Source organism: Euwallacea similis, chromosome 28 (genome assembly GCF_039881205.1).
Source record: "Euwallacea similis isolate ESF13 chromosome 28, ESF131.1, whole genome shotgun sequence".
Lineage (NCBI taxonomy): Eukaryota > Metazoa > Arthropoda > Insecta > Coleoptera > Curculionidae > Euwallacea > Euwallacea similis.
Window position 1 is genome coordinate 258,031 of NC_089636.1, and position 25,948 is coordinate 283,978.

General features: G+C 37.2%; 1 protein-coding gene across 9 annotated transcripts; it reads left to right on the top strand.

The window, feature by feature from the left end:
• The first annotated feature begins 783 nt into the window (after positions 1 to 783).
• Positions 784 to 24,735, top strand: LOC136417536 (protein groucho-like). Of its 9 annotated transcripts, none has more exons than XM_066403277.1 (16): positions 784 to 1,355; positions 7,178 to 7,275; positions 7,336 to 7,399; positions 10,679 to 10,723; positions 12,077 to 12,181; positions 14,616 to 14,648; positions 15,926 to 16,189; positions 16,827 to 16,931; positions 21,094 to 21,159; positions 21,213 to 21,374; positions 22,718 to 22,983; positions 23,037 to 23,286; positions 23,626 to 23,883; positions 23,952 to 24,158; positions 24,212 to 24,370; positions 24,421 to 24,735. In XM_066403277.1, the coding sequence occupies exons 1-16, from the start codon at positions 1,344 to 1,346 to the stop codon at positions 24,526 to 24,528; spliced, it is 2,202 nt and encodes a 733-aa protein (XP_066259374.1). In that variant the 5' UTR covers positions 784 to 1,343; the 3' UTR covers positions 24,529 to 24,735. The 9 variants fall into 9 exon arrangements, with proteins under 9 accessions (XP_066259374.1, XP_066259378.1, XP_066259375.1 ...); XM_066403281.1 differs by having other exon boundaries at positions 15,929 to 16,189; XM_066403276.1 differs by having other exon boundaries at positions 786 to 1,355; positions 12,077 to 12,214; positions 15,929 to 16,189.
• The last annotated feature ends 1,213 nt before the right edge of the window (positions 24,736 to 25,948 follow it).

Genomic DNA, 25,948 nt, shown 5'->3' on the forward strand with positions numbered 1-25,948 from the left:
CATTAATCGTGTATTCTTGTTTCATTTCGATCCGTTTTCGAGAAAAATGTATTTAACAAACGCCATGTTTAAAATTGATTATACGAGAAATTAAAAGAGGGACAAACCAAGTGTATTTTCATTTTTGAGAAAACATAATTTGTCACCTAAAAACATAACTTTACAAATTTTCAAGTATCTAACTTAGATGTTTTCTGAATAGCAAAAAAAGAAATTAAAATGTTATCTTTCACCCTGTATATATCCGAAACTATCTACTTTTCGGATCAGGCATATTTTCTCCAATTGTCGCCATTTGACGTGTAGTATCTCCAGCTTTGGGTTGTGCCATCGTTAATAAATCACCCTGTGTATGGGGTGATATATAGTGATAAATGGGAAATACATCTTGTGGTTTTTGATTTACAGATTTGAAATTGCGTGTCTGAAATTCAGCTTATGAGATTTTCCTGAAGGTACTTTTGAGAATCCACAGGAGCGATGAGCTATAAACTTTCGCCGCCAACGAAAAATCTCTATACAGCTCTCTGTTTTCGAAATAATTATCAAACCACTACCAACGTCGTTAACGCGTTTTACAATTTCCACGGTGGTGAACCGAAAGATGTGTAAGTTTTAAAAGATGGCTAAACTGACCTGACATCGCCGTTTCCATGGAAATTAACTAACCTAATGCGAATGTCAGTCATGTCGGTATTGAATATTTTAGGATTAGGAAAATCCCGACGCACTTTTGTAATATAATTTCCAGGCGGCGTCCTTCAAGACACCTTTCAAGGACAAAGGGCCGATTATCCTTCCAAGCCTTCCCGAATGCGTCGCCCCTGTCCTCATATTGGCTTTTCTCACAATCGTTTGCCAACAGGGACGCGGACAGAGGTAAACAGACCTTCGATGATTTGGGATTTGTGTTTGTGCTTTGTGCGCTTGCCGTTAGTTTCGGTTCGGTAGCCGGCTGATTTACGTTCGTAAACGCTTCGAATCTACAAAGTGACGCTTAAACGAACGTATCTCTCGTTTTGGTTGTGATACACTTAATAGATTGGAGTACCGTTCAGTGAAAGCGTTTTTAATGGTGTCATAAAAGTTAGGAAAAAAAACCGATGAGATACATTCGCGCTTTATTATGAAATTGAGCGATAATCAACCCGATGATTAGTGTCTCGTTTTTTTTTAACCGCCGGTTCGAGTTGGGCTGCTTTGTTTGAGATAGTGCGATTTTTACACGATGTTTGCTTAACGAAATGTAGCAGTTGGACTTGGCCTCAAAAAATCGTGACCGATGCCGGACAATTTCGATACTCTGGAAGCGGTATTAGGTCATTATCGGATATTCTAACCAAATGTTTAAAACGGTAGGTAGGTATTAATTCTATAATCTAATCTGGACGGACTGGAACAATTTGATGTCCTTAACATTCATTGTGTTTGTTCAACTAATTTAAGAAACTTGGTTCGTTTCGATAGGAAATAGTGGCGGTCGGCATTGGTGTGGTATTCAGGTATCGTAGGATTACTTTGCATGTTAATTCTTCACGTGGTAGTAAGGAGGATAGAAGTGAGGCTTTTTAAAACTCTTGGGAGATCCTCAAAATTTCATCAACCAAACAGCCGAATTAACGATCTGGACGTTCCCTTATCATCGGACTCTGTAAACTCCTAAACACGCTTTTCAAAAGGGACATAGGAGCATTTTTCGGATGCAATGACATCTCCGGAAACGTCACAATAAATGCAAAAAAGTGATCTAGTAATGGCGCAAAACAGGCTGTAAAGTGTCGCTTTCGATGCCCGAGCTTTAAACTAATATTTTCACGCCCTGGCCATTTTTTTTATGATCTCTAGATGTGAATTTAGCTTGATAAGAGTTGTTTCGGTCTACACTGATGGCTATCCACTCTCGATGCCCTTTGATCTGGACGTAAACTCCACAATTTATATCGACACCAATTATGCCAGTGATTGAATGTACACCTTCGATACCTTTTGATCTAGACGTGAATCCCCCCACGATTTAGCTCGATACGAGTCACTTCAGGCTACAATAGTCCAATGCACACTTTCGATGCCCTTTGATCTAGTCGTAGACCCCCCTGATTTAGGGCGATACCAGTCTTCCCAGGCTACAATGATCGAATACACTCTAGATATCTTTTTGATCTAGATATGAATCTTCTGTCGACTTAGCTCGATAAGAATTGAGGGATCTAATATGTGAGGGTCATAAGCATTTCACAGCCGCAGCATATGCAGGGTTATCCACGCAACCCGTTGATTAGAAAATTTTTAACTTCCCACTGTCCTAGCCAATGAAATTTGACTTCAGGCTAGAATCCAGCATGCTGTCGAAGTTATATGGCTTCAAATCTTAATAACTTGTTAATTTCAAGTGGGACATCCTGTGCCTTAAAGCATTTTCGAATCTACAATTTAATTCTGTATCAAACATTATTAAAATTCCCTGGACCTATTCTGGACAGGGAAGGAGTTGTGGAAGATTTTTTGTCAAATTGAAATACGTCAAAACGTGGCTTATTAAGTCCTCTTTGAGTCTCATACAACTGATTCCAAAATTCGCAGCAGTCAGCTTACAATATTGATTTCCGTGAAATCTTGTAGCTGTCAAAATTTTCACACTTTTTGGTAGAACTCGGAAACGGTAAACTTTAAACATAAGATGCTTTACATAAACTGACTTTAAAATTTAACCACAAATCAGAAAATGACAAAAAATTTAAAATAACGAAGTTAGTAGCTACTTCCAGTATAACCAGAAATGCCGCCATTTTGCAAATATTTTACTTGGATTTAAAATGGTCCATTCTATCTTGAAATCGAATTTCATTGGGCTACGATAGTGAGAAATTAAAAATTGTCTAATTAATGGGTTGCGTGATTAATCCTGTATACGACGTTTCTACTATTAAATTTAATAGAGATATAATAAGCTTACCTAAATAAAAAAAAAAATAGAAACTGCTTGTTGGTCATTCACATCTAAAGGAATTTACTTAAAGTTTATCGGCTGAATAAAAAAAAATCGGTCAAAAAGTGCAGATTAGAGCCAGGTTTTTGCATTTTAGTTTGGGAACCCTTAACCTTTAGAAGAGAGTTCTCTATTTGAAATTTCGAATAAAAATTACTGAAAATTCAAAGTGTCTATTAAAAGTTGTGGCATTATATGCGTTGTATGTTATATTGAGAATTGTGTCGTTGTATGATGAAGAAAGAACAAAAAACTTGCAAGTGCAAAAGAAAAGCCACAAAGGACACCATATACAAAAGAAAAGCTCAAAGTAGGTCAGATACAAAAGAAACATCACAAAATAAGAATCTGGCTAATATTGAAGGATTGAGATGGACGCCTGCAATTCTATGGTTATTGCCCATATAAGTATGCTACTAAAATTCTAGCTAACTTATTTAAGAACTAATCTTTAGCTATATCGAATTAGGAATGTAGGGAAATATATATCTAGATTTATGATTATATAGCATAACAAAGCATAATACAGTCGTGTAGTGTTTTATATATTCCGAAGAATGACTCTAGGATTGGGATAATTTTAAAGAAACTGGAATTAGGTAAATAAGTCACCCTCTTTACTATATCAAATCGATAGGAAGCTTCCTCTCATTTAAACTGAACTTAATCATGCTTTGACCCCCGGATTTCACCGAACAAACAACATCTTGTAAAGCCAGAAAGGCAATAAACTAACCTCTGCGTATCCCGATACCGAGAAGATCAATAAAATCTTAACCGATCCCGGCTTTTATGTTATTTTCTTGCCTTCCATCCATAACAATTCTATGAGGTGATAATTGCTTTTCTGGAGAAAATTTTTATAGATTGCAGGCAGGTCTGTCTGATAAAAAATTGTAGCTTAATTACAATTAACAATATCGTGAGCAAAGACCTTACTAAAGGAGGAATACAACGTTTATCTATTTGAACAAAACTTACCTCATTAACAGATGAAATTGACAAGAAAAGTGTAGACGGGAAAGGTCGAAAATTATAATCTTAAGTATACAGAGTGGGCGTTTTCGCAGCTCACCCATGGGGATCTTGATAACCATAAAAAATACGAGATCGGTTGCATTGGGGCAAAGTTGCGCATTTTGGAGTTCAAAAAAATGCCGTAAAAAATTCGGATGAGTTTCGTAGACATTTGAAAATAAAATAAGAAACAAGTGGAAGGCCCTTTTAAATGACTTATACTAAATTCGATTAAGAGCCCACAAAAATATTGGAAGGACAAATTTTTGATACACTTAGGCTTGACGCGCACATACGATTTTCTATTGTGCGGTCATTTAATCGCAAAAATGAAACACACATTTTTAAGCATCGATGCGCACACTTGCGATTAAAAAATTACAGTAATTAAAAAGTTGGAACTCGCTCTATTTTTTTACGACACGATTGTTGCAAGTTAAAATTAAACATTAATACCACCATAGACCTGCTCTCATTCGCTGTTTTTTAATTTCAGCTTTAACATTTTTTGGTGCCTTGGCAGCCAAAGTGAGTTTAGATTTGAATTTCGCCTATAGCATAATAAAAATGTCGGAACGCCCGAATTTAATTTTTGATGTTATCGATAGTGGGCAATTAATACTAGTGGCAGAAAACAGACCTGCACTTGATAATAAAAAATTAAAAGGGCAAACGTTCCTCTGCCTTCGTCCATCTAGTATTTTCGTACCTGAGAATTAGACTGGAAAAATTTTCGAGGATATTCTATTAACTCGTGGTGAAATTTGTAAAACTGTCCTTTTAGCAATCTGCTGCTCACACTTGGATGAATCTAATAGCGCTTTTGCTTTTTTTCGGTAATGAAGAGCAAAAGCAATTAGAGCACCTATCTCTTCGAATTTCATTTTGCTACTGTGGCGCGACAAAAAAATCGCAAGTGCGCACTAGTCCCAACACCTTTCAACAAGGAAACACCTAATTTTTGTGGTGTCCCTTAGATACACAAAATTGACTTACCTTTAAGACCGTTAGCAGCATAAACTCACCCACAGTACCACCGTCTAGATTTGTGCTAAATATCTTAAATCCATTTGTGGGAAACACGGATTCTTATATTAAAACATGTCACTACACATAGGGTTATTTTGGCATTTTTGTCGAAGGTGGCCGCGGAACGCCATAATGGTTGAAAACAACTGAATATTTGTCTTGCACGTGTACGTCATATTGACAGACGTCTCGGATAAGCCAAAAATGGTGATTGAAATTTCCGAATTTACGTGAAAATTACAGTGGCTTGAATCCAAGTCAATGACCTAGATAACAAATTAAGTTTTATAGCGATGTAAATTTAAAAAAAACAATAAAAAAAACACTTTAATTGAGATGTTGGTCCACATTCAGGGTCGCTTCAGCCCGGTTTGCTGTAATGCCATGGGCATTTAACTGGTGCAGAACATGGAAAGCGCCTAATTTTTTGGTTTTCGTGAAAAGTGCCGTTACATAATCATGAACGGTGGTGGCATTAATCTTCGACTAACCTAAACTAACATTGCATGCATTCGTTACGCCTACACGAATCATTCTCGAATGCACTTTTTAATTAAGCGATTTAAGGGTGAGTTATTTGCCGCCTTTTCGTGCATCCTCGTCTGTACGGACTTCAGAAACGGGCACCCCGCACCCCAAACGAATTTTATTAGTTTTCAAAGTTATACTCTGTCGAAATATCGAAGAAATTAGTCATCAAGATAGGTCGCACAAAAAATGGGGGCAGAGATTAACGTGCATTGCGATTACAGTGGCCCCAAATGTTGCTGAATGGTCAAAATCAAAACCACATTAACTCCCACATCTCTGAGCCCTAATGGGCTTCGGTTGTCCATGGCGCCAAGCGTCCATATGTGGGATAATTTATGGACAAGACAAAATGCGAAGAAATACAGATGACCATATGAGGATGCAGATGGTTCTGTGATGTTGCAGATAGCCCCGTGATGTTACAAATGCCTACATAACTTACGTTCAGAAATAATCGAAAACTATCCGGTGCATGCAAAGATAGATTTTATTATATAGGTACCTGAATAAATTCTTGACTAAATACCAATGAAAAATAAGCATTTATTAGGGCCCTCTACTGAAGGAAACTGTATAGGAAGCGAACATTGAAATTTACTATTAATAAGATATTTTAAAATTTTCAATATATTGAACCACAGAGCGGTTTGTCAAACGTCTAGACATTTTTTGCTGTTTTTTTTATATGGTCTATGGCTATGACTAATTTCTTCTTTAATATTTAGATTAACTATAGTCATTTATTCGTTATTCCATCCATATGAACTGCTTTTCAAATTGCGTGTGCCATTTGTAAGACCTTCTTAAAAAGTTACGAAAATGTTTCCCTCAAGATTTCCATTTTCAGTAGGATCTCCACACCGACGAGGAAAACTCTGACAATGTTATCGGCAATGTGCCGTTCTGAAAAACCGCCTATATACATATATATCAACAGCTTCAAGCGCAGCCGAAAAAAGCCATAAATAAAGACCTCATTAGCATACTCTTCGTCGGTAAACATTGTTAAACACTTTTTTCAAAGAACAAACAAGACAATTCACTTTCTTGTACCTCACGTACGCATAAAATTAAGTAACAGTTTTTTTAACCGCAAAGAAAATATTATTTGACTTTTTTTACTCTAAAACGTTTATTGTGCAGATGTTTTTTCTGTTTTTGTTTGAGCAACAAGCAACGAAAAACAGCTATTTGTGATTCAACTTTAGTTGCCAAACAATAACAAGGCAGAGCGCACGTGCCTTTCTTTGCTAGGTGGAATGGAAAAGTCACATACTTAGTATAATCATCCCCTAAAGGATCTTCCTCTTGTCACACCCTATGTACACTAATTATTTAAAATTAATACTGGCAGTCTCAGAACCTTCCCATTCATTGTTGTTTATTAACTCCTTTTTAGTTATTCCTTCTTTTTTTCCTTTTTTCAGTGTTTTTTTATGATATTCTCCCCTCTTTCAATATGAGTTTTATTTTATTTGTGTATGTCGCATTTAGTCTCATACAAAAATCACTCAAATTCCTTCTTGATCACCAATGGAGGTGAAGTAAAATCACATAATCTTGAACTAGACGGCGCATCTAACGATATACAAATATCTCTTTGCTTTTTTTCAGGGACCCCCACCACCGGGTGGTCAATTAAAATTCACCGCACCAGAGAGCATAGACAGGATAAAAGAAGAGTTCAATTTTTTGCAATCCCAGTATCATTCGTAAGTTCCCAAATTTTCAGCGTGTCGCAAAATTTAATTTTAAAAAATGTGAATTTGTAGGTTAAAAGTGGAGTATGAAAAATTAATGAGCGAGAAGACTGAAATGCAGCGGCACTACGTAATGGTAAGATTTTGCAGTTTTTTGTCAGTCCTAAAGACTTTATGAAAGCGCTTTGAAGACTCTAGAAACTTCTCGACTTTTCGACATATTTCATTCATTCAATTAATGAATATTGCCAGGAAAAATCCAATTCAAACAAAGAACAGCCGTTTCCTTTGCAGCATTTTTTTAGATACTGTTAGTACTTCGGTTAGTGTCTCCCTGGTTGATCTAACGATAGTCGTGATGTTCTAACGTTTCATTTGCATGAAAGTTCACGTTGTCGTAGACGTATCTCGAGTCCAAATCCGTCACACGTTAGACGAACAACAAACGCGCACCCCGAATCCGCATCTTCCCCCTGCCCACCCACCCCCGAACAAGATCATACAACAACGTTTTTCCGTTCGGGGGTGACATTTATCAGAGGCCACATTACGGCGCGGGGTGGATTTTATCGATTACCAGTGCAAAGCACACGACAAGGTGCTCGTCACATCTGATACACGCAAGTGAAACGACTGTTAATGTTAATGGGGCTGCAGGGGCGCAACGGTCGGGGATGTGCCAACCTTTCGATAGAGGATATGGGGGATGGGGGGCCTCCGCGTCCCTCTCTAGTTCCCTTTATTCGAAGGGGTGTATCGTTTAAGCTTGTTTCCGTTGAGCGTTATTTTGCAGATACAGTCGTCATTATGTTTTGTCGAGAGAATTAATAGTACCCCTAATGTTATGTGCGGGGAGGAATTTGCCCGCATGGAGCGATTTATATCAACGGAAGAATTGTTGGAATTATGACAAATGCGGTGTGGATGAAAATTGGGTGCTAGAGGATAAAAAAACAACGGGCTTCACCTGCCAGGTCTGTAAATATTAAACCGGAATTTGCCAAGAGAAGCTGTCAATGTAGCAAGCCGCGTTATTAGCGCCATTTCATTTGTTGACATTCTGACAAAAATTTTCAGCTAACATCAATACAAGTTTCATGCAAGGGCATAGTTTGTAACAGCGTTGAACATGTCAAAGTTAGTGTCTGGAAACCACGATTTGCCGACAGCATTGATTTTCTGTTACTATTTGAGGAAACTGCCTCAGAATCGCATCGAATGGCTCTCGAAGTTTACGATCACAGGCACTACAGATCACAAATCGCACTGTTTTGAGTTGTGAGAAAAAAAAATCATAAGTGGCAATTTTGACGTGAGAAACGTGGAAGACCAAAAATGTTCAAAGACCGCGAATTGCAAACATTGTTGGATGAGGATGATGGTCAAACGCAACAATAACTCGCAGATCAATTAAATGTGACACGAGAAGTCGTCTCCATGCATTTGAAAGCCTTTGGAGAGATTCCGAAGATGGGAAAATGGGTTCCACACGAACTGAATGAAAGACAGCAGGAAAACCGATATACCACTTGTGAAACGTTGCTCGCCAGTTACAAAAGAAAGTCATTTCTCTATCGAATGTTGACTGGCGATGAAAAGTGGATATATATTGGGAATCCTAGACGTAAGAGATCATGGGTAACTTTGGATAAACTATCGACTTCGGCTACAAGGTGAAATCGCTATGGTCTGAAGACAATGCTTTGTGTTTGGTGGAATCAGAAGGATGTGACTATTAAGAGCTGCTAAAACCTGGCGAAATCATTAATATTGAACGCTACCGAAAATAAATGATCGGTTTGAATCAAGAACAATGTCATTTAAATAAGCCCTAACATCAACGTGGTAATGAGAGGGTACTCCATCATGTTGAAACCATAAAATATCACTGGGAACATCAGGGTGATTCTCATTTGGATATAGCTCAACAAGAGCAGCAACGAGATCTATGAGCAATTCTAAATACTTTTCACCCGTGAATGTTCCATCAATGAAATAGGGTCCTAAAATTCTGTTGCTAACTATTCCGGCTCAAACACTTATCTTTTTTGGAAATTGAGTGTGGGCCTCCATCATCCAATGAGGATTCTGGGGCGCCCAATAGCGACAGTTTTGTCTATTGGCTGTACCGTTAAGTACCGTAAGGTACCTTCATCAGAAAAGATAATACGGTTGACAAAAGTAGCATCAGTATTGCACCTCTCCATCATGTTAGCCCAGGACTCAACTCTACGATCAGGATCATCTGCATTTAACTCGTGAACCAATCAACTCGTGGTAATTTGTATGCATGCGATTTCTAAGTTTTCAAATATTTGAAAACAGAAGTCTGACTGATGTCATTATTAACAGCTACTGCTGGCGAGGTATTATGCGAATGTTCTTGTAGCTGCAATAAAACGTTTAATTGCACTTCTTCGGGTACTTTAGACAGATGCTGTAAATTGTCTCTAACATGTCCCAGTTTAGAAAACTTATTTAAAATTTTAGAAACTGGAGGAAAATGGAGTGCACTGAAGGACCTTCATCTGGATATTTATTGTTAAATAAAACACATACTTCTTGACGTATACGTTGTTTATCTCTACATCCGTTCGTAATCATAAGTTCGATACTTTGTTTTTCTGTCAAATTACGAACCATTTGTAATAAATCAAAAGCAATGAAAACATTACTTGGCATAAACAAAAACAAAACATAAATAAATAATACATATATATATGTATATATATAATAAACAATAATAAACAATAAAAAAAAGACGTGCGTGGTCGCGCTCAAATAATTCCATGTCCTACTTGATCAGAAATTTTTTAGGACACACGGTAAATAAACAACGTTAATAACGTTCAATTGTAAATTTCTCGAGACCTGTTGCGTTTAGGCATAGAACATGGTACATGAAACATACTTAGAATTTTGCGTAGAATTAAAAAATGAAATAAAAATAGGTGTTTCCATTTGAAAAAACATAGTTGGTGGTCGTACCTGATTTTTGGACTACCCTGTATACACGAATTTACCATCAAAAAAACCGCAAGTAAAAATAAAAATCGACGTGTCCGAGGATTTTGGCCACATACGTTTGGCATCTTAGTTATATGGATTGTTCTATCCAAAACTTCCACACTATATGAACCAAAAACATTGTCTTAAGGCTCAAGACTACAGGAATGTTGTGGGGCTCAATAACATTCTTGAAATTTATCGTTTGATCTTTGCATATTGGATTATCTATCAATTTTTAAATTATGCATGTTTGAATTTCGGATCAAAAGAACACGCGAACGAACGGCAGTATTGTGCTGTTAATTTTATGAAATGTTTATGTTATGGCAACTTTACCTTATTGAAGCCTTATTAATTTATTATACTCGTATTTATGTTACCTACTGATATCTTTTTCTCTTTATAGTACTACGAAATGTCTTACGGTCTCAACATGGAGATGCACAAACAGGTATGGCAAGTGGCAATGAAGTCGTTGTATCCGAGTTTATGATGGTCATTTTAAGAAGTGTTAAGTAAATAATGGAAGTAAGTCTTCTAGGGGGAAGTCACAGAATTTTTGCATATTTTTTTGAGAACTTTTTTTAATTTTTCTATATATTTCTAAAATATGGTACAACGAAAAATATTACAGAAATACATCTTCAAGACCTTTTTTTGGTTGAAAACTGTCCGCTTTGGCCTGTGTCTGCGAGACCGATTTAGCGATTACCCTTTATGTAATCCACGCAGGGACATCTAATGAGAACTTCACCGCCTTTAATCTTGAAAAATAGGGACTTTTCGGAAAATGTCTAAAATAGATCGAAACGGTTTTTGAGAGGAACGAATTTTTATATAAAATTAAACCCCCAAACTTCACCCTTATGCACGTTACAACCCTCTGAAAAATGTTAAATGGCATGAGGGGTCGTGTGACATCTCAAATCTAAGATATTTCACAACTACATGCAACAGTATAATGTGATTCAAAATCTATCGATTAGTTTTTGAGAAAGACAGCTATAAATTTAGTAAAAAATGCAATACAAGCTCAGTTAAATACTACGTAAACAATGAAAAAACTTGTTTATTGATGGGAAGTTGTTTCGTTTTCAATTTTATGCTCATAAACAGTCTTTGGTTATTTTTATTTACTTATTTATGATTTTATTTTTCTTTTATTTAATTTTTTTTTATCAATGCAACAGGATAACTTTGACGTTATTTAGTAGTCTAAACAATATTATTTTATTTGGTTTTTAATTAATCAAAATCCGTTCATAAATAATTGAGTTATAGCTTCGCCCGTTTTTTTATGAAACAGTCTGTATAAAAGTATTATATATATTATAAATTATGCAACATTTTACAGCAATGAACAAGATTACTAATATTTAATTTTACTGCTTGTTTGTGATATTTTTGATTCTATCATTAATTCCACCCTTTTAGATCCACGGTGGTATAAAGGTTTATATTTTCCAATGTCGTTCATAATTGTCTCATCATAGTTAATGAGTGCCCTGGACATTAACGGTAATTTTTAAAGGTTTAACATATCTCGTTATCGTGTTCTTACCAGGGCCGTATTAAAAAAAATGTTGATGACTCCCTTGAATGCTTAACTTTTCTCTCATTCAACCAGGTCTGTACCTATTACCGTTTACGCGATCTTCATGTTGGACGTCCTAATCTTGGACACACCGTTTTTCAGTAATTTAAAACAGTTTCGTCCTTCTGAAAGTGACACTGAATTCTGCAAAAAAGTCTGCCTAACTAGTGGACAGCAAATACCCGCCTAAGTTAACATTTGTTTTATTAGACTGAAATAGCCAAACGATTTAGTGCCATGATCGCCCAACTGATGCCTTTCTTAGCCCAAGAACATCAACAGCAAGTAGCCAACGCTGTTGAAAGAGCGAAGCAGGTGAGCATGGCGGAACTAAACGCTATAATCGGGGTAAGTGTTTGGTCGTTGTGATCTTTTCGATTCCTTGAGGGATGTCTTTGGAATCCACAATTATAATTATCCATGTTAAAAAGAGTAAAGGGAAGACTAGATTAGTTTCTCACCAACAAGAAGGGCTAACATATCTGCATGGGTGATGTTTCCCTAGATAGGTAGAGGTTGTCTAGGTGTAAAATCATAGTTCTTCAGTTGTTCCCGTTTTAAGAGTGCGTGTCTCCATATCTTAAAAATCGTTCGAGTTAGTTTTAAATAGCAGAATCCACAAACAGTCATCAACAAGTTCAGGATATTCCCGGCAGCTTCGCGATGGATACATACCATGATTTACCCACCGGGGAATGTTAAAACTATGAAAAGTTTCCTACGAATAAACACAAATGCAAGGAAAAGTTCGTGGCATGTATTATAAAGATTTTCCTCTTTTCATTTCTACATGAACGCTCGATTTCTTTTGTGGACTAGACATGCCACGAACGTTTCCTTCCATAAAAGACGGATTTATAGATTAACAGAAGCATAACAAAAACTTGAATCGTGCAGAATACACGGGGCTAATTTATAGATACACTAGCTTAGCATAGCATGGCCTAGTATAACTCATGACCAAGTCTCATCTCTTATGTTACGCTTATACTGCGCCAGTTGTTTGAAGACAGTCAAAATAAATTCTTATTATTAGTTAATTATTGTTATTCCAAGATACATCGATATTAACTGTATAATTGAAGTACCTTTAAATAATGTTTCAGAACTGTCTTGTACACTGCATATTAATTGATATGTGAGCAAAGGCTGGAATGATAATTGCCCTGATAATGCCGCAATAAAGATGCGAAAGGTCGGTAGTTGATCGATAATTCACCTTGTTTTAATTGATACAATTCCCACTTAAACAAGCAACATGCCTCAAAATTAGGATAGTCAAGTCAACCCAGCCAATTGTAAATGGATAATTGTCGACTTTCACTATTTTCCTGAGAATATTTCAGAAACTCTAAAATTCTTTGCTGAAATTCTTTCCTTGAATCTGCAAGGGGTAATAAATTCTGCTCAACTTTGCTCATTTAACAGACCCTTGGTCTTCATTTACGAAAACGTTACTCATATAACGAGTTAGGTAATGGCCACCGTGTAAACAGGTATAATTGAATTAATTAAGTATATAGACTAACTTTAAGGAAAAAATAAGAATGTTTTTTTAATATCTCTTTCAATTTTTGAGATATTTAGCTAAGCATTGATTATCGACTTTTTTGGGCCCACAGCTTCGTTTTCCACTTGAAAATTTTCTTGCATAAGCATATTTATATTCCTTTTTACCTTAGAATAAGTTGAAGAATGATTCCATAGAACTTGTCTACGTAGTTAATTCACACCCTCTATAACTTTTTGTAACCAAATAATTTTTGAAATAGAGCATATATAGTGTGCTTCAAAATAAGTCTGCCAACTGCTTACTGTAGTTCCTTGGGGCCGAAATGAGAAATAATGTTCACACGAACATGAGTCGGTTTTCGCTTCCTGTTTGAAATAGAGAGTGATAAAAAATTAACACTTTTTTAGGGTTTTTCCTAATAAGTCCGTTCCGGCATTAGATATTTTTATGAAAATTGGAAAGCGTAAAATAGGCGTAGAGAAACATCTTTTAGAGGAAAGGAAATGTGCTTGATTTCACCAGTAGCGTCCCTATTGACGTGATCTTGAACATTTTAAACGACATTTAAACGAAACATTTAAACGAAAAATATGATACACCACCGATTAAAAAAAGTAAAAACAATTTTCTAGATGTTTTATATTTCTGTGGAAGAAAAGGACTCTTGAATATTTTCATAAAGTTAACCATTTTCATGGAACAAAATAAATCGCAACAATCTGATAAATCGCATAATTTATTTGTTTAACACAATAAAAAATACACAAAGGATTTTTCAAAGTGCATGATAATATGCGGAAAAGGGCCAGGCATGCATTCTTACCGGTGGAGGGCATTTTCAACACCTTATTTAATTGTTCTTTTAAATGTAACGTAATGTACCTGATTTAGATTTGTAGTTTTAATATTAATTAGCAAATCATGTTTTTTTGCATGAAAATGGTGAACGTTATGAAAAATATTCAAGACACTTGTTTTCACACAAATATGAAGCATCCAAAAAATTATTTTTACTTTTTCAAACCACTGGTGTCTCATATTTTCCGTTTAAAATGTTCAGGGTCACATCAATGGGTATGCCACTGATGAAATTTGAAACATTGTTTTCCCTTTAAAAGACGTGTCTCTGCACCTATTTTACACTGTATATGCACTCTTAAACGGGCCACCTTGTACGTCTGTATCACTAGATTTCCGAAAATCGTTCTTGTGTTATTACTAATTTTGTTGTTCCAGCAACAGCAACAACAAGGTCTTCAGCAGTTGCTTGTAAGTAATACGTTAGCAGGTTATTGTTTGTGTGCATGTTCCACGTGTCAATCAGACCTGATAGTTATTCCAACTTGTTCTCGGTTCGCCATGAAAAATGGATGTTGGTGGTCCATGGTCCATGGAATAGCCAAATATCAAATGAGAAAAATGCATCAGATGTAAAATTTCATTATAAGCATGTGCTAAAATTCTCTGGATTTAAGTGAATGACTGATGGTGGAAATTCAGCCCATGTCTAATAAAATGTGTCCTTCCCTGTCCATTGTTTATTTATTTAAACAGGGGAAACACATCAGATTAGATACATATACAGAGTGTCCCATTAATAATTTAATCTCTATATAATTTCTTTATTTTTGACATTAGAAAAACGGTTCAAACGGGGACCTTTCGTTCATTTTAGGAGTAGAACTTAAAAATAGCCTCCCCCACATGATCCGTCCCCCCGCATGTATCATAAACTTCCTTCTTTTAAATGGAACCACTCTTTTTTATAAAACTTTTATAATACATTTTTTGTATAGTTTAAGGTTTATATTTGTCAAAATGACTCAAAATATCTCCCAAAAAGAGAAACAGGATATGTTTCAAATTTATTTTGAATTTGTTAAACAACTTAAAAAAAGTACTAGCGTTTATCGTGAAAGATTTCCTGATCGTTCTACACCTTGATTTTGGAATTTTGAACAGGATGCCGTCGAGAAAATTGGGACATTTCATTTAAAATAAACAAGTTATTGATATTCAAATCATGCAAATTCGAAGGCATTTTTCGAGGGTTGTGGAAGACGTTTTCTCAAATTCAAATACGTGAAAACGTAGCTTATTAGGCACTCTCTAAAAGATCGATTCCGAAATTCGCAGCAGTTAGGGAAGAACACCGATTTCCATGAGACCATGCAATTGTCGATTTTTTTAAATTTTCGAGAATAATTCGAAAACACTAAATTTTAAGGGTAAGACACCTTACATAAACTGACCTTAAAATTTAACGAGAAATCCAAAAATGCCAAACAAATTGGAGGGTTGTATTTGAAATAAAAAAGTTTATGTCATGTGCGGAAGGATGGATCACGCAGAAGAGGGTAACAAGATCATTTTTAATTTTTACTCCTAAAATGAAGGGGGTTCCCGTTTGAACCTTCTTTCTAATGTCAAAAATAAAGAAATCAGATAGGGAGATAATTGTTAATGGGACACCCTGTATTCATATAATTTGTTTTCGCTACTGCGTGTTTCAATTTGAATTTGTCCTAAGCACTTATTTGTTGCAGCAGCAAATCCACGCGCAACAGCCTCACACGGCAGTGCCCAGCGGCCTACCCATGAGTCCTCACCCAGTATTACCCGGAATGGGAGTCCCCGGTCCGGCCAGTCTTCTCGGCTTTACCGCGGGATTGCCCTCTGGGCCGATCACCCATGCTCCAGGTTTGCCCAGTTCCTCACATTCTATCATAAAGCCAGACTTACATCCACGAAGTATAGAAGACTTGAAACGACCCAGTAGTACTAACGCGTCTGAGGAACGAGAAAGACTGGTAAGAGAAACGCTGTAAAAAATTATTAAGTTAAAATTTTTATGTCATCTAATAAATTAACTTTCCATATACAAGAGTAGTTGTTTCTCAAATTTTTCCTGTTTGAGATTGAGTTAGCCCTTAGGCCAAAACAGACCTAAGGGCTCTAAGTTGCTTGCGCGTCATCTTTTGAATTTGTTTTTCCATGAGGCGAACGGATCCTTCGCTCAACGAGTCTTTAAGCAGTGAAGAATACAGGGCAAGAGTTGCAATTTTAAATTAAACTCGAGGATGATTTAATGCATCTAGTTAGCACTCAAATATATAAACGGAGTACAATGGACACACACTTAAAACTGCGTACAAAACCTGACGGTAATCACCATTACGGTTACCCTTATTATTAGTAAGGGAAATGGTACGGAGGGATGCGACATATATGACCCCTCTCTTCTGGTATGCGGTGTCGGAAGCTATTAAAGGTGGCCAAGAACGTCTCTGCTTTAAATCCCCTATATTTTGAGCATTTAAAACATTTAAAAATTATAATTTTCGTTTTTCAAATACGTATTTTGAAATAAATTACAATTTCTAACGTTTTTTCAATTATTATTAATGAGTATTTTCCTTGCTGCATTATGAATAATAACTTTTTTAGAGTTCTTACTCTCCAAGGGATAGGGATAAATATCGTCCCCGATCCAGATCATCCCCTGATGCTGATCAGGGTATAAAACGACGTAAAGAAGATAAATTAGTTCAAGTAAGTAGCGTTTTGTTACTGAATAGTTTACCATAAATATAAAAGATTCAACTTTGGTGTTCTGTTAGATTTTTATTGAACTTGACATTGAATTATACCGAGTGAGAGTTTTCTTTGATGAGCAATGAAGGAATTTTAAATTGGCAGAGTTACGAAGTCGGTTAGGATGAGAAAGAATCACACTGTTAAGGGGCTAATTTCAAACCGTTGTTATTTGATTTTTGTTTGAAAAAGTTCATGGTTTACTAGACATTTAATAAAAATTAAATTTCGTTGATTTAAATCGATCTATTAATGAACGAATAGAGATGGTTCCTAACTCCTCATGTCTCCTTAAGAAATTGCCTACAACTTCGTAGCCACCTACATATGCAGAGCATCCAATACTTAATAGAGCAAAGATGTTTCAAATGCACAAGTCATGACCATGGGCTGCAGCCAATTCTCACTGAAAGCAGAAAAGAAATTCTTTTAAAGCAAATGAATACCTTGCAATGGATCTTTGTCTGAAAATCCTTCAACTTACTGGTCCATAAAGCCTTCTACAAAGAAAAGTATACATTCTATAAAATATATCATATCAAAGAGTTGTTTCAACGTGAAGTTGAAAGTAAAAAATTTGCCAAAATGCCATTGGAGTACCATCCCCCTTTTGAGGTCTCGAACCGAGGATTAGATAGGCCGGTTGCCCGTTACAATCTCCCATCTACAGATGGGGGCATGAAATCTTCAAAATCCATCAAGGTCGGGATTTTTCTCAAATATTTTTTTATTGTGATAAGCGATTTCGGCCGGCAATTGGTAGATGGGATTGGTATAACACCTCAAGTTGATATTTTTTTCTTAATTCCATTCATGGGGTTAAATAAGGAAAAAACGTAACAATTTCAGGGACCAAACAGCAAGCTCGCCAACCAAAATCGCCTTTTACTACTTTTTTAGCTCTCAAAGGATTGTTATGGTCAGGTGAACTGTTATTTTTATAAATCGGAGTTCTGCGTTTCCACCAATAAAGAATATCGAAAGTTTTATTATAAAACTGAGAAAAATTGAAAAGTACCACCAAGGTTGGCGTTTCTTTGTAAGTCTTTGTGCAGTGAACAAAATAACATGTCTTTTTTCTATATGAAGAATGCGCCTAAATTCCCTGAAATAGAAATAACGATGCGTCATTAAGCCCCCTGAAAGGCATTGTTCAAGCACGCAGCAATACGACCAACATTGTTAAACGTTAGAACAGTTTTTAGCATTGTCTGGGGTACTTTTTTTCTAGAGGAAAATTTTCAAAAAAATACCCGGTCTGTTGTTCTGGTAACCCGGTAGTGTGGGAGTCCCGGGAGTTCCTACCCAATAAAAGCCTTGGAATTCTTGTCCAAACCTGCGATGAATCGAAATTGTCCCTGGGGGATAAAAGTATCGGAGTCGGGTTATTCCCTTCCTCATTCCAGTTCGATATCATTCCTTTGTTCTGTTTTCTCCTTAATTTGTTGTTTTCCGGTGTTGGAAAAACAGGATTTATTATGCCTTTTGATCAGAATATTGTCAACGTTCTTTTTCCTTGACCAGAAAGTGCGGGAATGGTACTGCTGTAGCATTCTCACTTGACTTTATCCTCTGTAGCATTTTCTCCACCATATCATCCATTTATTCAGGTGTTGGGGCATCCAAGCATTTTCCGTTGTTTCTGGTTTTCCAGGCACTGGAAGACGTAGTGCTCTGCGATTTGATCGACTTCGTAAGCCCTACAATCCGGGCCAGGTTGTCCTATTCTGTGCGTGAACCTTCTGGAGCTGCCATGGCTGCTGAGAACCTGAGTTAGGTAATCATTCAGACGACTTTGCTTGCAGGAAATCCAGATTGTGAGGCCAGAGATTAATTTCTTACTCCACAGTCCCCTGTCTTCTAGACCCGTCCAATGTTGCTGCCATATTTGCATTGTTCGTTGTCTGATCGTCCTCCTGTCCACCTCCGGCAACCATGAAAAATTGCTAAGATACATTCTCTCTTCCAGGAAAATGTCGATTGGAGGAATACCTGATAACACTTGTACTGCCTCGAAGGATACAGTGCGGTACGTGTATGACTCGCACGAGGGCTTTCCTTCGCACGTTTAACATCATTTGAGCATACGTCTTGTTGTCTACCATCCAGCTCTAGATTGGAGTGGTGTAAAGGAGTCATATATTGTATCACCCCGCAGGGCAGTTGCTTTTTCTGCCTGGATGGGCTTTAAATAGTAGGCAATATTTGTTGCAGTTGACCTATTTTATGGAGGCTCTTCTGGTATATGTGCGTTCGTGTTGTAAGTGGTACACCTCACAGCCAAATTGGACTCCCAGATATCTCACCGACTTTTTCAGATCTATTCGCAATCCGTAGTCTGAAAAAGATATATTTTCTTTGCCCCTGTTCCCACTAAGGATAACGGCGTCCAGCACCAGTTTTAGCGAATGATCGGCTAGCCATCGTTCGCATCTGTAAATGGCTGCATTAGCTTCGTCCATCAGTTCCGCCCTATCGTCCCCGCGAACAATCAAGGCGATGTCGTCTGAATATCTGATGACCGTAATTTCGTCGACTTTACCCACTTCTAGTATCGAGTCGTGCATAATGCTCTATAGCAAGGGGCGGAGGACCGACCCTCATTTCAGCATCTAGGGTACTGAAGCCATCACAGTCCCTATTTGCAAACCGCTCTTAATCGACAATATTCGGTTAAAGTAAACGTATGGGGTGCAATTTTTTACCATGGTACAACTGCACCATATTTTTTTGAAAATTCAGTTAATCGGCATACATTTTTAAATATGTTACAACATTTTCTAAATGAAAGGTTGGCCGATCTACCGATTAATTATCGCGCGAAGGGTTACTTTCAACAATATAGTTATCTTGCCCATTGTGGGCGAATAGTTCTGGAATGGTTTAATCAGTAATTTGGAGAGAACTGAATCAGCCAAAATGGTTTTGTTTTATGGCCACCGAGGAGCCCTGATTTGAGTATGGCAGATTTTTACCTTTGGGGCCGTTTAAAACAAACAGTTTGTGCGAATGATTTTCTTCCCAATGCAGAACAGTTGAAGTAGAGGACCAGAGATGCTGTGACGTCTTTACCGTTCGATGAAATCCAAAGAAGTTATAGTGAACTACGTAGATGACTAGAAATGTGCGCTCAAGAAGGTGGCGAATGGATCGAGTGAAATTTTTATTTGTAGTTTCATCTTCTTTGGCGAATTATTGGAATAAAAACACAATAAAAACAAAAATCCTGATTACAGTCGCCATGAAAACGAGAAGTCATTTTTGGGACATAGAAAAATTTTCAACTAACTTATTTGTCGATATTTCCCGGAAACGAAAAGGAAAATTGAAAGAGTGAGAATTGATCCGGCCGTTTTGGAAAAAGCAAAAACTTTCAGGACGAATACGTTTTTCGCGTAAAATTAAAAATAATAAACTTTCTCTTTTTGGCAACCCCATGCGGGGACGTACTGTATAATATGACGTACATAATCCAACAATGTAATAATGTATAACCATAATAACACAATAAACTCTTTTTTTTCGGAGTCAGAGATAACACGCGGCAAGTTATACACTAAACCTGCCAATTTAAAAAAACTAGTGGTATGTTTTTTCCATGTTAGGAAAAATCGATCTATTGTGTAACTAAAGGATTTTTGCAGTTCAGTAGAAAAACCTCTCCTTGTTCAGATAAAAAAAAATAAACAGTCCGCGTTGAGTTTCCAGGCTGCTTATTTTTGATGAAAGTTAATTCTTTTGTTTTAATGCGGGCTTCCCACCATGGTGAATACCTTCTTGTGGGTTGTTTAGCTTATTGAAAAATTAAATAATAATCTTTCTACGATGCAGTTTCCAAGTTGAGTATTGTTTTTTTACAAAAGCTGTCGTCAGCGGTGAATCTTCCCGTGGGCCTGCGTTCACGCGGCTGATTAAATCTCCGCTCTGAAAATTCCAGAGATTATAATTATAATCAGTTTCGTTCAGTAATAAATTCAATTAATACTCTATTTCCAAAATCCTTGGAAACTATTAACTCTAGAAACAAGGAGTAACTGCCTGCATCTTGCCTCTTCTCCGTCCGAACCGCCCCTGACTTCTATTTATAACAGAAAAAAGGAATTAATGGTGTTATTTTCAGGACAGCGATGGAGAAAAAAGCGACCAAGATCTAGTGGTTGATATTGCAAATGAGCATACGAATGAGGTAGGACTTGTTTATTCAAAGACTAGTTGTAAATATGATGTCTGTGTCTTTAGGAGGTGACTTCGCCGCACACTAACGGCAACCACGTAAATCCCGTCGATAATCGCGAAAACGGCAACAGCAGCTCGAGTAACGACAAAATGAAATTAGATCGTCCTCCTAGTAGAAGTGGATCATCATCATCAAGGAGCACGCCCTCACTCAAAAGTAAAGATGTAAGATGTCCACATAATTCCTATGAAAATTACTTTAAATCGAAACTCACGAATATCACGTTCACGTTATTCAGAATTGCTGTGAAATTCTAGGCATCGCACTTCCCTTCAGTTGTGCTTCGGATGCGGTTACTGTCAGGTCTTAGAAATTCTCCTGCAATTTAACCCTCGAAATTGCAAAAGTTTTTGTCTAGCTAATACCAAATTTTGTTAAGGGTGCGCTAAATTTCTAACCCCAATCATTTATTACTCTCAATTGCGTCATCAAACGGTCAGAAGTAACAAAAGTTGGAATCACATAGAGGCGTCACCAGTTCATGTCAGAACATAGGAAATGCGCACGTGGGAGAAGGACCGCATAAATTTTAATATGCGTCAGACAAAGACCAACGAAGTGCGTTTTGAGATTAGCGGTTGAAGTGGGCGGAGTCAGTCCGGATTCAATGTTTCGATTAGTATTGACTTCGCTGCCTTCGCGATGATGGATTTTAATATCAGGGAAAAAGCAGCAATGTAAATAAATAAATAAAAAAACGATTATTTCATCATGAGAACTTATATTCGTAAAAATTTTGAAATGGTAAGAGATCTGGTAACACTAGATTGACTGCCAAAGTCAGCCGCTAGCCTCGAAACTCCCATCGTTGGTCTTTGTTAGAGGCATATTAAAATTTATGCAGTCCTTCTCCCACTTGCACAATTTCTATGTTCCGACTTGAACTAGCGATACCTGTATATTGCTAGTATGAGGAAACTAGACCTGAAAAGCGAAGCGGACAGCCCAAAGTTACAATCATCCACAACTTACAACTAAAACGAAATGGACGATCTAGAACTAAAATTACTTATTAACACTAAAACAACACGAGTAAAAAGAATTTACACATAATAAATCGGTCAGAAGCAAGGTAGACTAAAACGCTAAAGCCCGGTTTTTAAAGGTATTATCATATTCACTGTTGAAGCGACATTTCCTGCTGTTTTAAATTGAGGTAAACTTCGCAGGCGACATTGCTCTGATAGTAAAAATGATCTTGCGGACAAAGTTATCAGGAGTTTTAAAAATCGGCCATAAGAAAAACAGTCGGGAATAACAACTACATTAAAAAATTTACAACATCGGAGGAAGGTTAAAATTATTTGATCTTCATCTTTCTGCCGTATGGCCTAGTAACCAACCAAATTACTCATCGAATCGCTAGAATTAGACGAAAGCCCGACGCTCGATGTATATTTGATTGCTGAAAATGGTTTAATGTGGCTATCATTATATTTGGAAGAAATGAGATTGAAAATGTTACCGCATTAAATCAATCTCCTATTGCAAATGTTAAATATTTTAGGAAAAACCGCCGACTCCAGGGTCAAAACCTCGGCCAACGACTCCTAGTATACCGACTGGTTCGATTTCTGCAAGCAGTGCAAAGCTTCCAGTTCCGCCCATTTCTCCGGCTTACTCGTCATATCCAGGGTTGGGTGGAACAAGAACCGAGCACCAAGTTCTTCCTTACGCACAACCATTACCTCACGGGCGAGTGCCCTCCACAGTACCTGATTACGACGATTTAAATCGGATCGCCGAAGTGGGAACTCTGGCTAGAAATAAATCGTAGTTTTCCTTACGTTTCATTTTTGGCTCTCTCTACTCTTTCTTTTCCTCAGGCCGTACTCATTTCACAAGACCAGAGATGGTCAGTTAGAGCCGATGCCTTTCACGTCTGAGGCCCCACTCGGTTCAGGAATACCACGTCAAGCCCGCCAAGTTAATACATTAATACACGGGGAGGTGGTATGTGCAGTTACCTTTTCCAATCCGGCCAAATATGTCTACACTGGGGGGAAAGGTTGCGTCAAAGTATGGGACATTGCCCAGTCAAATAGTAAGAGTCCTATTAGCCAGCTGGATTGTTTGGTAAGTGGTCGCGTTTGAGTGCGGTTTGCAAAAATGGTTATTTCAAGCTTCTGTCGTCAATTTTTAATGTCGCATTGTTCAGCCACCAAGTTATCAAGATTTTTTTCAAAATTTTGAACAGAAACTGATGTTTTTCTTTGAATTCGGTATCAAGAAGGTGAATGAAAATCCTTATTAAGGTTTTTTAACAAAACATTAATTGGGCAGCTCAAAACAGCTCATCAAGACTTTTTTAAATTGAACCCGTCATATTGAGAAGGAGAAAAACAGATCCGCCTTTACTGTCTTAATCTGCGCCCCTAACCCAGTGACTTCACACTTATAGTTATTTTTCTGCAGAAAAAAAACAACTACATCCGCTCAGTAAAACTTTTACCCGACGGCAGAACACTCATAGTAGGGGGCGAAGCCTCAAACCTGTGCATATGGGATCTGGCAAGTCCGACTCCGAGAGTAAAAGCGGAACTGAATTCCGCAGCCCCTGCGTGTTACGCGTTAGCCATCAGTCCGGATTCAAAAATCTGTTTCAGTTGTTGCTCGGATGGGAATATTGCCGTTTGGGATATACAGAATAAAATTTTAGTCCGACAATTCCAGGTGTGTAGGCACAGAGATAACATTTTCCCATAGAGTTCAGCGGTTTTATTGTCTTTAATAATCAACAGGGACACACCGATGGAGCCTCTTGCGTAGATATAAGTTCAGATGGGACAAAGCTGTGGACAGGTGGACTCGACAATACTGTGCGCAGTTGGGATCTGAGGGAAGGGAAGCAGTTGCAGCAGCACGACTTTACGTCTCAGATCTTTTCTTTAGGTTACTGCCCCACTAGTGATTGGTTGGCTGTTGGAATGGAAAATTCTCACGTTGAAGTACTAGTTGCGCAACACACGTGTAAGCGATTACTCACAAACTTCTGTTTTAGGTTCTTCATGCCACGAAACCTGAAAAATATCAGCTTCACCTGCATGAGAGTTGCGTTTTGAGTTTGCGGTTCGCTACTGGTGGTCAATGGTTCATATCTACTGGGAAAGACAATCTGATAAATGCTTGGAGAACTCCGTACGGGGTCAGCATTTTTCAGGTAAGTTTCAATGTGTATGTCAGACATATTTCTCACGAGTCTCTTTACAGAATAAAGAAACTTCGAGTGTGCTTAGTTGTGATATATCCGCAGATGACAAATACATAGTAACAGGCTCAGGCGAGAAAAAAGCAACGGTGTACGAAGTGATATTTTAAACTTAGATTTCCGGAGGGACTCAAAAGTTACAAAGTTACACATGTTACTTTGAATTAAAATTTATTTCTTGTGTTGATTGGGCAACATTGAGACTTTTATCGAAGAGAACGAATTTTTGCATTTTCTCAGTACATCGTAGTAGATTGTAAAGTCTAAATTTGTACATGACGTGTAATAAGAGAGTGAAAATAAATTTATTGAGACAGTTTCGCGGTTTTCACGAATAATAAATTTCCATTTCCCATAAAGATAACTTTTTTTCCATGAAAAACATCTTCAAAAGACACCTAACTTGTTCTGGAGGCTGCATAATGTGAGATTCGCCAAAGCGCCTACCTACTAAAAACTTCGGGTTTCCATGTGTAACCTATGCCAACCCTGAACTGTTTCTGAAGGATAAAAGCATCTCGGAGGCTCCAGTGGTTGCCCTCGAGAAAAACCGACAACGAAGTAAGTAGAATCAGTCCGATTGGCACCTTCACTTCGATGTTTAGATTAGTATCGATTTCGCTGCTTTTGCGATGATGGAAAATCTTTAAAATATGACACACACATTTAAAACACAATAACTACGTGCTAAAAGTCATTTTATTATTATATATATAAATTATATATAATATATATTAGTCAATTTATTTAGTTTCCTATATCATTCTATTTCGTCTCGAGATTATAGCCAGTGTTGACGGCTCAGTCTTGGATCCACCAAAAGATCATAAACAAAAATCAGCGAATTCAGATCATCTTATTTATTAATGATGCAACTAAGTTATGCTATAACGTGAAAATGTGCAATCATTTATAAATAGGTAAAAATTCCAAATTGTTTTAATCTATCACTAGAACTTTTATCAGTAAATATCATGAAACGGTCAGAGATCTGGCAATTGGGTGTGGACTGACTCCGCCCACTTCAACTGCTAGTCTCTCAACCCACTTCGTTGATCTTTGTTGGATATATATTAAACCCTAAGCGATCCTTCTCCCATTTACACAATTCCTATGTTCCAAGTGAGACTTGTATAGTGTTTCCGTTCTGATGATGTCTCGATTTAAATTTTGTTGAAAAAAGGAAAATTTTCATTCATTTATTTTATAATCGCTCCTTTAATTGGCCAGACAATGCATAAAGCAATTCTGTGCCCAACTAGCTACAAACCCCATCTGCGTTAATGTATGCAAATATTCCCCAAGTTAGCAGAAGTTAAGATACCGCTGTTACTCGGAAAACTTAAAGTTCCCAACTAATTGACCATTCAATCACTATACAATACAAGGGATAATTATCAACCCAATTTAATAAATGCCTCTTATCTGTATATTTTTTTCACTTTTTTTTTTAACGAACGGCATAAAGGTCACCTGAAGCGATTGTTTTGGCATAAATTTTTATTTATCGCTCAAAAAATCCTTTTTTGC

Bases quoted from the DNA above. Each gene is read 5' to 3' on its own strand.
- LOC136417536 (XM_066403275.1), top strand. The intron at 10,724-12,076 runs GTATGGCAAGTG...TTGTTTTATTAG, and splicing joins ACATGGAGATGCACAAACAG to ACTGAAATAGCCAAACGATT. The intron at 21,160-21,212 runs GTAGGACTTGTT...CTGTGTCTTTAG, and splicing joins CAAATGAGCATACGAATGAG to GAGGTGACTTCGCCGCACAC.